Source organism: Eumetopias jubatus, unplaced genomic scaffold (assembly GCF_037043125.1).
Source record: "Eumetopias jubatus isolate StellerSeaLion01/CBP00866 unplaced genomic scaffold, mEumJub1_p1.0 scaffold_6, whole genome shotgun sequence".
NCBI lineage: Eukaryota > Metazoa > Chordata > Mammalia > Carnivora > Otariidae > Eumetopias > Eumetopias jubatus.
Genome location: NW_028274812.1, coordinates 55,943,501 through 55,959,322, shown reverse-complemented (window position 1 = coordinate 55,959,322; position 15,822 = coordinate 55,943,501). Strand labels below are relative to the sequence as shown.

The window sequence follows — 15,822 nt, the reverse complement described above, 5'->3', positions numbered from 1 at the left end:
CCAAAGTCAAGAAATTAACCCTGATACTTTACTATAGCTAATTCTTAGACCCCCGCGTCAAGCTTTGCCCGTTTCCTAATACTTCCTTCACAGTGTAAGTAAGAATGGCACTTAGTTGTCCTGTCTCTCTCACTCTGGTACAGTTCTTCAGTGTGTTAATTTTCATGACCTTGATTGATACTTTTAAAAACTGTAGGTCAGTTATTGTGGAGAATGTCCCTCCACTGGAGTTGGTCTGATGTTCTTCTCATGATTAAATTCGGGTATACATCTTCAGCAGGAATATCAAAGAAGTGAAGCCATATTCTACTCAGTGCATCCTATCAGCCGGCACGCTGATATGTCTGTTTCGGTCACTGCCAAGTTTTCCACTGTAGTTTTTCATCCTTGTAATTCTTAAGTATTCTGTGAGTAGATACTTTAAGACTGTAAACACACCCCACCCGTCATCAAACTTCCCATTTATTAATTTTTTCAGTATAGTACAGACTTACGGGTTCCAATTTTATTTACAGTATTTTGCCATCATAATTTATTTGGATGTTCAAATTGTTCAGCTTTGGCCAGTGGAGTCCATTCAAACTGGTTCTGCATCAGGCTGACATAATCCTATCACTCTCTGAACAACTTATAATAAGAGGTTCCAGGCTAATTTGTACTTTCCCTGACCTGGCCCTGAAATTAGCCATTTCTCCGAAGGGCCCTGGTTAACTGAGAACAGGCCAAGAACTGGGTGCCAGGTTTGCTATATCTGTCGATCTACACTGAAAACTTTAGGTTCACACTGATTTCTAATCCAACTACATGGTTCATTCTATTCTCCTCCGTTCTGTAACTTCTTTCTCCAATAGTGAGAAATCAGGCTCCCATAATAAGTATACTTACTTATTTGATGAACTGCCGCACCCTGTATATAACCAATTACCTGTCACTGACATGGACACATTACTGAATGGATGCCCTCTACCCTACTCGGGCTCTGTCAGTCTACCCTGAGCAACTGTCACCATCTTCTACACTGGACATCCGCCAAATGGTGCTCCAACTCACATACTCTACTACACAGACAACCTCCAACCCCCACACTAGGCCACCACTATGCATGTGAACACCTTTCTCACCCTGGTCAGGCAACAAAACCTCCTCTGTGGGTAAAAAAAGGTGGATAGCTTAATGCAGATGCTTTTGACTAAACTGTTCAGGAAGGGAAGAGGAAAACAGAAGTGAAAAGCAGAGATAATATTAAGAATAACAAACTATCTCTTTCAAAAACTAAAAGCTTCTTTCACATACTATCTCATTTGCTCTAGAACAGAGTCACATAGTTTAGATTAAGAAAATGAATTTAAAAAACAGACAGGCTCTTAAATTCTGGTTCTCCCACTTGGTAGATGAATGACTTAAACAAGTTGCTTAATCTCTTCAGTTAAAGAGTACCTATCTCACATGATTGCTATGAAAATAATCCATGTAAAGCAAATAAATGTATGGTAAGTGACCTAAAATTAGCATTTAATAAAGGTAAGTTACTATCTCTACCTTCTCTTTTACATTATCATTTTTAACAGATGCCAAAGGATAACCATATACATCTGTATAATTTTATAAAAATTAGTTCTTAGTTTTAACTTCTGAATGGGTCAGTGTCCCCAAAGACATTTAAAAACACCTATAGTACTATCTTACGACTACTAACCAAACCAGAGCCTCCAGTCTATCTTACACTTTGGACAAATTATTTCCTAAAATTTTGCCAAGGTCATATCATTCTCCTGAAGCAAAGTTATCAGGGGCTGCTAACAGCCTAAAAAACAAAGAAGATTCTTCAATCTGACAATCAAGGCTTAACACAGTGTGACCCCAACCCACCTTTCCAGAATTATATGTCATTCCTCCCCTACACAAAATTTCTGCTTCAACCACTGTAATTTTATATATACTTTTCCATTTACAAGCCCTGGCCTATATCTTGACTAGAATGTTCACCCTCCCCATTTACTCCAAGCAAAACTTTGCAGTGCTTTTCAAGGTCCAGCATAAAATCCACCTCCTCTTCAAAATTTTCCTTGACTATACAGCAGCAAGGTCTTCCTCCCTTAAACTCCTAAACAACCAGGTAATAATGTAATTAGTATTTTATAGGTACATTTATTATCTCCCCTGCTAGAGTGAATTAAGATCTTTTTGGAGAAAAGACATATGCTTTCTATCTCCAAATAACTACCATTTATTGAACATATATGCCAGTTACTATTTAAAATTTATTCCATGGGGCGCCCGGGTGGCTCAGTCATTAAGCATCTGCCTTCGGCTCAGGTCATGGTCCCAGGGCCTTGGGATCGAGCCCCACATCGGGCTCCCTGCTCAGCGGGAAGCCTGCTTCTCCCTCTCCCACTCCCCGTGCTTGTGTTCCCTCTTGCTCTCTCTCTCTCTCTCTGTCAAATAAATAAATAAATAAAATCTTTTAAAAAAAATAAAATAAAATTTATTCTTCACAATAGCTTTGTGAGGTTGGTGTCATTATGTCTATTTTATAGATGAAGAAAGCAAGGCTCAAGGATGTTGGAAATGTGCCCCAAATTACATAGCTGGTAAGTAGCAAAACAAGCTTTTTCCTAGCATGTTTCATGAAACATGAGATATGAGGAATGAACCTTGTTGGGGAAAAGACTCTCAGGTTAAATAAATTTGGATAATTAACAAAGTTAAAGCACTATTTTTAGCAGAGGGTTTCTCAAAGCCTTTTAACAAGTTGCTGATATGCTTTATAAATCTCCAACAGGGATATTATATTTTCCAAATGCATTTGGGGATAAAATCCTTTTCTCAAGGACCATCAGCCTTACAGGACTAATGCTCCAGTAAACTCATTTCAGGAAATGTGACAATGTATTCTGTTGTCTTTGCACACAGTGGGCACTCAATACACACTTCCTTTAAGATAAAAAAGTTCTCCTCATACTAAAGTAACATACTGGGGGCACCTCGGTAGCTCAGTTGTTAAGCGTCTGCCTTCGGCTAAGGTCATGATCCCAGGGTCCTGGGATCAAGCCCCGCATCGGGCTCCCTGCTCCATGGGGAGTCTGCTTCTCCCTCTCCCACTCCCCATGCTTGTGTTCCTTCTCTCGCTGTCTCTCTCTCTGTCAAATAAATAAATAAAATCTTAAAAAAATAAATAAATAAAGTAACATACTAATGTAATTCCACATACAAAGGATAAGGTAATTTCACTGCTCTTATAGCAGGAGGTCTCAAGTATAATAATTACTTCACTAAACAGTATTCAAATTAAAAAACTTAACTTTCATCAGACAGAATAAAAACAAGATTAAGAGAAATCTCTACCTGTGCTTTGATGATATGCATGAATCTTGACATCAACTCAGGACATTCAAGGAGGAAGTGAAAGTGATCAAATATAATTTTGGGATTTCTAAAAGAAAAATATAACTTGTTTAAATGGACAGGAAGAATGAGTTGCATTAAGTGAAATGCAAATTCAGATATACAGATACTGAAACAGAAAAAAAAATATTAATCCACACCTACTATACTTTTACTTGTCATGTAGTATTTTTTGAATAGTAACAGAAATAACATTATTTTTGTTGAGATAAAAACTATAAGTAAAGAAAGGAAGTCTACAAGGGCGATCCATGAATCCAAGAAAGCCTTACCTATTAACAAAGCATTTTAAAACTTCATCATGTTTGCAGACAAATTCAATGAAACGGGGTGAAGTCATTCTGTGGGAGATAAAAAATACACAGAACTTGGTGATACAGCAAATTTGATAACTATGCATAGAACTGGACTGGCTTCTAGACAGAGAAAAAAAAGTATCTGGGTTTGGACTAAATTTGAGAAACTGAGGCATGCCCAATTTATAAGATTAAAAAATATATATATAACTTTTCTTTAACAGGATATATGCCCAGTGACTTTTTAAAAACCTTGAAATTTTATTTTATTTTTTAAAACCTTGAAATTTTAAATGTCTCTGCTCTATACATTTTGGATACATAATTAAGTAATCCCGTACAAAGTAACATTCACCATTCTACATGTTAGTAATAATGCCTAAAACTCAAATATTTTAAGAATAGTATATTAAGTATCCTACAATAAGATCAAAACAGAACCTAAAATCAACAAACCATTATTTGTTGTTACTGAAATTATAAAAAAATCATAGCTTTTCTTCATCTATCAGAAAAGGAAATAATAAGCAGAAACCTTCTTACCCTGGAGGCATCTGACAAGAACAGCACATGTAAAAAGCTTGAATGACAGCACTTAGCCGGTTAGCTGTCATAGAAATAACATCCTGACAGTCTGCACTGGCTTCCTGTTTCCCTCCAAGAGCATCTGGTTTAGATTCCCCTGTACCAGTGGATAGATTTTCATAGCTCCCAGGTCCTGGAGGTTCAAATGGAGGAATGGAAGTACCATCTTGATCTTGGCCTTTTTGTTTCAGTAAAATAGAAGTGATATCCGTTGAGTCCTTTTTGTTTTTCATCAATTCTGTAGCTATTAAAACTAGCCATTCATCTAATGAGTGCCAAAGCAATTCAAGAGGCTAGGAGAAAAAAAGAAGTGTTTTCAAAACATCATTCTTAAATTCCAAGAAAAAAAAAACTCACACAGCCAAACAAATAATATAAAAGAGAAAATTTATCCTAGATACTTCTATTTTCCCATGTTAATGTGATAGCAATGCCTAAAAGTAAGTAACAAAAACACATGAATGCCACATAAATAACAATTTCTTTGCTTATAGCAAAAATTTAATTTGCATTTATTTATTCCTTGGAATAAAAAGATAAAACTAAAATCTAACAAAAAAATTTATAAGCAATCTTTCCTCTTTTAAAATTTTCAAATATTTAGCTTTAAAAACATATACTACTTTTATATATACAATCCCCCAACCTTTACTATATTCAAGTGTTAACAATTTTCAATTATAAATCTTTTCTCAATTAAAAAAATAGGAATTCCTAAAAAGCTTAATAAACAGCTTAGTTTTGGGGTGCCTGCCTGGCTCAGTCAGTGGTGCATGCAACTTGATCTTAGGGCTGTTGAGTTGGGAGCCCCACACTGGATGTACAGATTATTAAAAGAAATAAATAAACTTTTAAAAAAAAGTTTACTGTGCTCTTTTCTTTACATGCAATTCAGATTTTGAAAATGTATAGTATGAAATTTAAAAATATGATGTAGTATTTATACATATATACACATATATACGTTTTCACACTCATATACACAAAATCCATCTCTAATAACTAGTAACTATCAAATACTGACTAGCAAATTCTTAATTCCAACTAAAGATTAACAGCTTAAAAAAGAAAAAGGGAGGGAGAGAGTAAACTATTTATTTCTACACTATTTAAAATATTCCTTTTAAGAATAATGAAATGTCTTTTGTAAATTAACAGCAAATGAAGTCTCCTTTTTAAAATATTATGTAATCACAAAAGCTACAAAAGGACTAAGTACTGAAGAAGATGACATATATGCATTATCCCTAATAATTGGTAATTTTTAACAAGAAGAAATATTATCAAGATATGCTACCAGGGATCTAATATACAATATCATGACTAGTTATCAATACTGTACTGCTTACCTGAAAGTTGCTATGAGAGTAAAGCTTTAACGTCTTCACCATAACAACAGGAAAATGGTAATAATGTGAGTGAAGGATGTGTTAACTGATCTTATTGTGGTAAACATTTTGCAGTACACACGTGTCAAATTATCACACTGTACACCTTAAGCTTATGCAATGTTATATGTCAGTTATATCTCAATAAAACTGGGGGGGGAGGGAGGGTAGGACCTACTAGAACATTTTTAACCCCAAATAAAAATTAACAGTTATCGGGGGGGGGGGGGCAAGGATAGCAGTTAAATGTTCCTTCATTCCTACACTATTTTAAATATTCCTATTGACACCAAGATCATAACCTGTAACCAAAGGCAGACGCTTAACCAACTGAGCCACCCAGGTGCTAAATATTCCTATTGAGAACATAAACTGTTTTTCTGCAAACGAATGTAAAAGTTAATCTTACTTTTTGTTTCTTACAGGATCACAGAATGCTACAAATTAGACCATGTGCTTTAGAAAGACCCAGTCTACAGTACTTCAATCAAAAGAAATAATGCTACTTTTAAAGACTGAAACATTAAAATCTTACTTCATGGAAACAGATTCCACAACTATATCTGGAAGTTTAGGAAATATTTAAATACCTGTTCTTCCAGGAAATTCTTTACAATGATTTTCTAACAAATTCCTCTGCTATATGTTCAGCCTTTCTTCAGGTTTCCAGAACATTCTCTTTGAGAATATCTGACTTACTGAATTTGCAAACAATTAAATCAGCCTAAGTCTTCACCATAACATTAAACCAAAAAGCAGAAAACAAAACAAAATAAAGCAAAAAGTCCCCACTATCACCAACAAAAACCTGCTTCCTTCATTCAACAAATATTTAGTTAGTACATACTAGGTAACAAGTAAGCAGAGTAAGAAACTAATTATACTCTCTCGAGGTTGAAATAAGCACCCCTGCCCCCGACAAAGAGGGCTTTTCCATGGTTAGGCAAAGCAGTTGGGAGATTCAGGGTCCCTGAGCTGCTTAAAGGAAGGGCAAGAAGCACCACCAGCTGCCATAAACACTGACATGAACCAAAAATGTCTTAATTCTCCTCATGAGCAAAGCAAATATGCTGTAAAAGATGAAAAAGAACTTTTTATGTCAGCAAAACTTTTAGTTTTACATCACAAAATGAATTTCCAAAACAGAAAGAACAGGTGGTAATGCAAAACTTCTTGAAACAAAAGGCAAAAGGAATAATTGGCCTCTAAATAAGAAGGGCTAAAACCTAGAAAATCAACACACTGGATAGAGATGAAGCCTAAGGCAAGAAATGATAACCTGCTGCTCACACAAATGAGAGCACTGAGCCTGAACCAACAGCAATCCTATTTTTAAATACTGACAATGTGTAAAAAATTAAAGGCAAATTTTGAATAATCCAGAAATAATTTTTTTAAACCCAGATCTGTGTAAAAATGATAGTTCTAGAAAGTTTTCAGCAAAGAAACACAGCAAAAATTAAAAAGAGAATAAGGGAAAAAAAGTAGAAGTCATCTTAGGCCTTTCTTTTCTCTTTTTCCTAACTTTTTTCATTCACACATGCATTAAAACTAAATTCCAACCTCGAGGTATTTTTCCCTAAAGAGTTGTCTCTTGGAAGATTTGTTCAGAAAGTTCATGCCTCAATAACCAAAAGAATACTGTGAAAATAGCTTTAATTTCTAACTGTGGTAGCAGCCACAGATAAAAAGGATTAAAATAAATTTTTAAAATTAAAAATAAGCCATTGCAAAGCTTATCTATGATGCTTTCTATATCTATAAATAATAATAGAAAATTTTAGATAAGATACAAAGCAACATATATATCAACTATTACTGAAAAATGAGTCAATGACTATGGAAGCCATTAGTAGGCTTCTTGGCATTGTGAAATATTGCTTCATTTCGTATTACTGAATGGTCTTCACTACAGAAATATATTCTACACATAGTAACAATGTTATGACAATCATACACAGTTCTCAAAACATTTTAAGATGTATTTCAAAACTATAACATATAATCTCAGACTTGTTGGACAATTTTAAAAAATGTAAGATCCATATACCAAAGTGAGATACAAATTTGACAGGAAAGTATTACTAACTTACGTTCTTTAACAGTAACTTGGAAGTTTTCTGTTAGTCTATTCTCAATTTGATAATGTCAAATGTTATAATCCAAAAGGTAAGATTTTAAAGTTAAAAGTTTCTCAATCTTTCCTGGCTTCCAAATTTTTCCCAATTATAACTCTATGAAAGTGTTAATAGTCATAGCTTACTATTCACACACACGTACGCACATACACACAGAGCCTATCAAGATTCAGGAAACCTAAATTGTCTTCCCCATGCTCACATTGCTTCAATAATCATAACTACCTTCTCCTTCAGATGCCCCAAAGTTCCCAAAGCACTAGATAAAAATCTCTTAACACTGAAAAAAATTGCTAAGTGTTAAGATTAACTTAAAGGATTTATAAGATAAATCAGAAAACTAATAACAGGATGTTAAACAATTTCACCTACTAAAACCACATGGCCTATAAACCCACTCATTCTTAATGGAAAACCCATTAGTTAATCCTAACAATAAAGTGACATGTTAGAGTACCTAGTTAATGAAATGGAAAGTAGGGATCAATTGCTACCTTAGACAAAATGTGGTAAAAATTAAAATGGTATTTCCAGTCTAGCATTGCAGGAACTCAGGAAATGGTTATGATCTTTACAACTCTGAATCGCCCCACAATGAATAGAAGACTTTATATAAATAGACGACAATGTAGTTTTTCTTTTTTATCCTTGTAAGCTGGAGAAGCAGATCATTTTGTCATCCTCCAGTCTACATTTAATTCATAAAATTATATGAAAGAGACTAAGTTTTTAATAGTAACACCTAATGTTTTTTAAAAAATTAGGTGAGTTATGGGTGCCTGGGTGGCTCAGTCATTAAGCGTCTGCCTTCAGCTCAGGTCATGATCCCAGGGTCCTGGGATCGGGCCCCGCATCCGGCTCCCTCTCCCACTCCCCCTGCTTGTGCTTGTGTTCCCTCTTTCACTGTGTCTCTGTCGAAAAATAAAATCTTCAAAAAAAAAAAAATTAGGTGAGTTTTGTTAATAAAAATATTTTACCAAAGTGAAAGGTCAAAATTTAAGAGAAAATAAGTAGTCAGAGGCAAAAGAAGTTGTCAATAATGCAGAAAGCAATAACTTAAGAAAAAAAGGAAACTAACAAATGAAATAAAACAGAAAAAAGGACTTTTGTATTATACATGTCATTGATATATGACAATCAAAGTGGAGTTCAGCTATCATAAAAGAAAAGCCCAAAGAAAACCAGTGACACCCTTTTCTACTGTTATACCTGTGCTGCTGGGCTAGACAGAAACTAACATTTTAAATCAAGCATTAAATTCCTATACAGAGGCTACGAATTAGCACATTACTTATTTTCTGATATCATCAGGAAACACACGGCAGACTTAAATTTTAACAAAAAATCAGACAATAGTAAATACACATCTACACGCAATTTGGGTAATAGTGACTGTACCTACACCTAATTTGATTTTCTATTCATCATTACAGATAAGTAGAAAGGATAAGCAGAAAATCAAATCAAGCCTAGATTCAGTAACTAACAGCATGGGCCACACCAGAATACATTAAGAACAACTGCATGTAATGTGAATGTTTAAGCAGTAAAAGTCACCTAAAACAGCACTGACAAAACAGTAGATCAGTAATTAGATTCAAATTTTGCAAAGACAGTAAATTATCACTCCAAACTAGTTTTGAAGAAGTGGTATGTGAAAAGCCAAAATTTGAATTGCAAGAAGATGCATAACTGACTTCTTCCAGGAGGTGGCACAATAGGGGAAAATAAAGGAGGAAAATCTCTCTCTCTCTCTCTCTCTCTCTCTCTCTCTCTCTCTCTCTCTCACACACACACACACACACACACACACACACACACACACACACACCCCTGAAAACTCTTTCCTACACTAATTCTTTAAAAAACAGTGAAGCAAACAGATGCAAGACACTTACATATACCTTTCTAAAAGCCTCTCATACCTATTTTAAGTTATTAAAGAATCTACTAGTGTCAAAATGCTTACAAAGCACTTATTTGTAAGTGTCTGCCAAAAAAATTTCCATGTAAGAAAAAATTCATTTAGCATAGGTCATTAGTTTTACTCCAAATTTTACAGACAGTAAAGCTGTCAATCATAACTAGTTTTTGAGGAACTGGCACATAAAAATATTTGTATCACTTTTTGGATAGATAACCTATATTTATACTCAAAAGACTAAAGAAATATAAGCCTTTGTGAACCCAAAAGCAAATTTTATACGATGAAAATCTCTTAGGATAAATTACCTTTAAAAAAATAACATGAAAACAGTTACAAAGTTACACATTTATCCAACATGAGTTATTTAAAAATATAATGCCACAAAAAAAGCCTTAACAATAGCAATTATAGCCATGTTCATTTTGCTTAATTCATAAAATTGTAATTTAATTTGGGTAGCAACATTGTCTTGGGTCTTACAGGAAGCAGCTAAAGCAATACAAAATACTTTAAGAAAATATGGGGCACCTGGGTGGTTCAGTGGGTTAAGCATCTGCCTTCAGCTCAGGTCATGATCTTGGGGGTCCTGGGATGGAGCCCCGCCACAGGCTCTCTGCTCAGTGCAGAGCCTGCTTCTCCCTCTGCCTCTGCCCTCCCGCCACCACCGCCCACCCCCCCCCGACTCATGTTCTCTCTCCCTTCAAAAAAAAGAAAAGAGAAAGAAAGAAAATATCTCAATGATTTTTCCTTGAAGTGATCTCAAGAATTAACTGGTAGTAAACCTAGGAAATGAAAGTAATCTTACTTCAAAAACACATACACACACATACCACACATATGATAATAACCTCTAAATACAAACTAGGTATTTTCAGAGGGGAGGTGGGTGAGGGGATGGGTTAAACAGGTGATGGGGATTAAGGAGTGCACCTGTCATGATGAGCACCAGGTGATGTATGGAACTGCTGAATCACTACATTGTATACCTGAAACTAACATTAACACTGTTAACTGGAATTAAAATAAAAAACTTAAAAAATAAATAGACACAAGGGAAAAAAAGAAAACTAGATATTTTCTTTCCTTCTTAATAAGATTTTTTAAAAAAAAGCATGATGGCTGCATATTGTCACATTTAAAACCTTTAATCCGATAAAAATGTAGATTTAAATAATAAATATCTTTACCCTTTAGAATACAACACTAATGGAATTAAAATGTTAGTTGTAAGAAAAATACAGAAAACTCACCACTTAAGATTGCTGCTGATTAGACAGGAACAAAAGGGGAAAGGTATGCCTAACTTAAAAAGTGGTATGAGTATGAATCAAACTTTGTGAGGTTTCTAATGAATGCATGTTTTATCAAATTCATCTCTTTTTCAATTATCTTCCTAACAACATCATGTACTTTTCTGACCTTGAACACCTGGCTTCTTGGAGTTTTATTCCCGTTGTAGCCCAAATCGATTCCATTACTGGGAGAGGATGGACCAATTCGAAAGACATGACAAAATATCCTCACAATCCTTAAAAGGCTCTTCATTTGAGCATCATAATTACTAGATAGGCTGAAAATAAAAATTAAAATATGAACAGGTTAGGTGGAATAATACTTAAGACCTTTTTGTCACACTGACCATGGGTTTCCTAACTAGCAAAATTCCTATCATGATAGGGTTTGAATGTTTTGTTTAATAGGAAGTTGCTATACATTACTTGAATTGCATATGAATGAATTATTAATGTTTAAGCAACCAGAATATAACTGATAATCAAAGCTAAAAATATGAAGAAAAGCACCACTGTTAAACAGTTTCTTGAGGCACCAACTTAAGGCAATCTCCAATTTCCACTTCCAAAAGTATACATGTAAATTACACTGAATCTTTAGAAATCTGAGAACATTTCACAGAGAAACAATGATAGAAATGTTAAGCTCTTAAGAGCATAACTTAAGAGCATAAGTCAACCCACAACTCAATTGAAGAAGCTGAACTTTCTACTCTACTATCCATAACCTCATTTCCCCACCTCTCCCCAGAACAGTAACCAATTGTTCAGGTACAGTAGAATATTTACAAATTGAATAATCTTAAAGTTACTATCAGCAAGGGTGGTTCTCTACATAATGGATAGTCTTATGACTCTACATAAATATAGGATATACATCCCACTATGAAAAAAAAAAAGAAAAACTCAAATCCAATTGACTATAATATAGACCTTCTTTCACAAATGAAAAAGCCCTTCAGAATCCTATAGTGCCTGGGGATTGTTCATCATTACAAATATCAATCAACTACCCTTCCACAGAGAAACTGTAGGAGTTAGGCTAAATCTTTACTGAATCTAATGACAGATCTTAAAAAAAGTATTCGTTGGGGCGCCTGGGTGGCTCAGTTGGTTGATCAACTGCCTTCAGCTCAGGTCATGATCCTGGAGTCTCGGGATCGAGTCCTGCATCGGGCTCCCTGCTCGGCAGGGAGTCTGCTTCTCCCTCCGACCCTCCCTGCTCTCATGCTCTCTCTCTCATTCTCTCTCTCTCTCTCTCTCAAATAAATAAATAAATAAAATCTTTAAAAAAAAAAGAGTGTTATTCAGCAATAAAAAGAAATGAGCTATCAAGCCAGAAAGACCTAGAAGAATTAAAAAAAAAAAAAGTATTCGTTGTTGCTCAGTTTTATTTTGAAATCTCTAACATCAGTTATCTTGGTTTTGGTTTTTTTGTTTGTTTGTTTTTTAAAGATTTTATTTATTTAATTGACAGAGAAACAGCGAGAGCAGGAACACAAGCGGGGGAGTGGGAGAGGGAGAAGCAGGTTTCCCGCTGAGCAGGGAGCCCAATGCGGGGCTTGATCCCAGGACCCTGGGATCATGACCTGAGCCAAAGGCAGCCGCTTAACCAACTGAGCCACCCAGGCGCCCCTCTAATCAGTTATCTTGTATTACAACAGTTGCTCAAAAGCAAAAGCAGAGTAAAGAGTTACATAAACTTTTGGGCAGAATGGTATGATTGTCTTTGTATACGTTAATTATCAAAGCTTACCCTATCTTTCCCTAAGTGTATTTTACTTAGCTCACTAAAATTTTCCTCTACGATATTTTTAGGTATCCTTTAACATTAAAAAAAGTTAAGGATTAAACTGAGAGTTCTAGAGGGGAGGGAGGTAGGGGGATGCATTAGCCTGGTGATGGGTATTAAAGAGGGCACGTACTGAATGGAGCACCAGGTGTTATATGCAAACAATGAATCATCAAAAACTAATGATGTAATGCATGGTGATTAACATAACATAAAAAAACTTTGAGAAAAAAAAGTTAAGGATTAGGCTGATGGGGAAATGGGCAAAACAGGTAACAGGGATTAAGAGGTACGAACTTCCAGTTATGAAAATAAGTCAAGGAGATGAAAAGTACAGTATAGGGAATATACTCAATAATACTGTAATAATGTTGTATGGTGACATACAGACACTATACTTATGGTGAGCACTGAGTAATGTACAGAATTGTTGAATCACTGTGTATCTTGTACACCTGAAACTAATATAATGTATGACAATTACACATCAATAATAATAATAAAAAAAGGAATTAATAATGTGGAAATAGCAAATGCCTACTTTTAAAAGTATTCCAGTGTGATAAGTGCCAAATAGAGGGTATTTTCTATCCTGGTGACATGTGAACCCAAAATTTTCTGACATTTTCACTTCAATATTCATGTTGTTTCTCATTGTAAGAATAATGAAATTGTTAAAAACGGTCAATAAAAATTAGCTATCAGTTACAAGTGTTAGTAAATGTGACAGTTACTGCTATCCATGCTGTACTGAACTGGAATAGCTCTATCACATTAGCAAAACTTGTTTTAGTAAATTTGAATCAAATGTGTATAGAATTACTACTTTAGCTTGTACTGATTTTTATGTATTTGTCTTTATGAAGTGTTTCTAATTTTATATCCTAAGATTAATGAGACTGACAAAATAGAAATGTAGTTTGGCTGAACTATTTCCTTCTTTGTGTTGTGACTCTTGGAAAAGTTAACTATGATGACTCTCAAATTCTTCCATGAGAAAGAGGTGAATCTCACTTTCCTCTGCAAAATTACCATATATATAAAGATTTAAGTACCTGATCTAGGAAACACATCATGAGTTATCTTAAGTATTTTCTTACACAGTGGAATCTGAATATCACTATCAATTATTAATACAGTCTAATAATTTTATTTATTGTACCCTTTAAACTTCTTCCAAGCTGATTCACTGGATCTAAAAAATGTTATTTTTCACTTTACAACCAGTCAATTATCTCTCTAGTATTAAACAAAAAGATCATAAATCCAAACTTCATTATATCCTTCTCCATTTGATTATAAAATGATAATTTCTTCCCAAGCCATGAGGTGTCTCAATATAAAAGTTTTAATATTAGTTTCCTAATGCAAAGCCCTATCAATATACTTACCTTTGGTTTACATAAGAGTATACTTTCATTCAGTGTCTCACTAAACGAACAGCTATAATTTGTTCATTTGCACACTGATAACTATCTTTGTCTTTAATCAAGAGTATACAGAAAGCAAGATAACTCACTTATTTAGTGAAACACAACATTATGTGCAAAAGGGCCTTCAGTAGATATTTATTATCTTTAGTAAATATTCCTAGAATCAGTTAGACAAAAGCTATCAACTTTTTCAAAAATAAGCTAAATAACACCTCGGGGCACCTGGGTGGCTCAGATGGTTAAGCGTCTGCCTTCGGCTCAGGTCAGGATCCCAGGATTCTGGGATGGAGTCCCGCATGAGGCTCCCTGATGCTTGGGAGCCTGCTTCTCTCTCTCTCTCTCTCTCTCTCTCTCTCTGTCTCTGTCTCTCATGAATAAATAAATCTTTAAAATAAAAAATAAATAAATAACATCTCAATTATCACTATATATTTGAATCAGTTTCCTTAATTAAAATTTCTATTAAAGTATGTAGCCAAAATTATATCACATTGTGGGTTAAGACACTTAAAATGATTCACAAATGAATAAACAAAAGGGAGACAATTTGCTAAAGTACCATGAAACATAAACTGGCAGAGGGGAATAATTTATATTTGAGATCCTCTTAAGACTCTACATGGGCAATTGTGAGGTAATAGAAAATAAATATACTGGTCTCTGCTCCTGGTTGCTGGCACAGAGTTCCTAAAAACCCTCATAATTTCTTAAGTGATAAGAGCACTAGGAGCATCTTTTGTCCTAATATTTGGTCTTTGACCCCATTTCCTGACACAGAGCTCCTAAATCCTTTGTAATTTCCTGGGTGACAGCAGTGTCTTTTGTTCTACTGAGGTGACACTTTGTGGGCTCCTGGATGAAGCCATGATTAGAAGCTTGGAATTTCCAGCGCCACCCCACATTCTCCAAAAAGGGGAGAGGGCCTGGAAATGCAGTTAATGACCAACATGCCTACAAGATAAAGCTTCCACAAAAAGCCCAAAATACGGGGTTCGGGGAGCTTCCAAATCTAAGAGGAAAGAGGTCATGAGAACCTCTGATTTGAAGTGAAATCAGACAGAAGGTGTGGGTAACCTGGGGACCTACTACTTGCAATTGGCATCTGAAAGTGGGAGCAGTCTCATAGGAATGAGCCCTTAACCTATGAGATCTGATATATCTCTAGATGGACAATTGTCAAAGCTGAGTTAAACTGTACACCAGCTAATGTCTAAAGAATTCTTGGTATGGGGAATAAAAAACCCACACATCTGGTGAGCACGGTAGAAGTGTGAGAGTAAAGGAGAAACGCCAGGATTTCCCAAAACAGTAAACAATACAGTAAATTCTAATAAAATACTAATAACCAATACTCGTTACCAATCTCAAAAAAAAGATACTTAGAGCCCCAAAATGGCCATAATTAACAGATTTCACAGAGCATACAAAAAGTAGCACTGTAAGCAGTGAGGCAAGTACAGATTGGCAAAATAGTTTTAAAACCTGTTATGGTCATGGCTCCTTTTCTCCCATTCTATTTCCATTCCACTAATCTCCTTGTTACTTTTAAGAGCTAGATTGTAACCC

The 15,822-nt window shown here is 35.0% G+C and overlaps 1 protein-coding gene across 3 annotated transcripts in view; it reads right to left on the bottom strand.

The window, feature by feature from the left end:
* Positions 1-15,822, bottom strand: part of HACE1 (HECT domain and ankyrin repeat containing E3 ubiquitin protein ligase 1) — a 100,937-nt gene that overhangs the window by 39,231 nt on the left and 45,884 nt on the right. For all 3 annotated transcript variants that reach the window (XM_028104241.2, XM_028104243.2, XM_028104242.2), the window contains 4 exons: positions 11,159-11,309; positions 4,245-4,579; positions 3,678-3,746; positions 3,346-3,433 (listed from right to left, as the gene is read on the bottom strand). In XM_028104241.2, the coding sequence (XP_027960042.1) occupies positions 3,346-3,433; positions 3,678-3,746; positions 4,245-4,579; positions 11,159-11,309 (643 nt within the window). The remainder of the gene's footprint in view (positions 1-3,345; positions 3,434-3,677; positions 3,747-4,244; positions 4,580-11,158; positions 11,310-15,822) is intronic.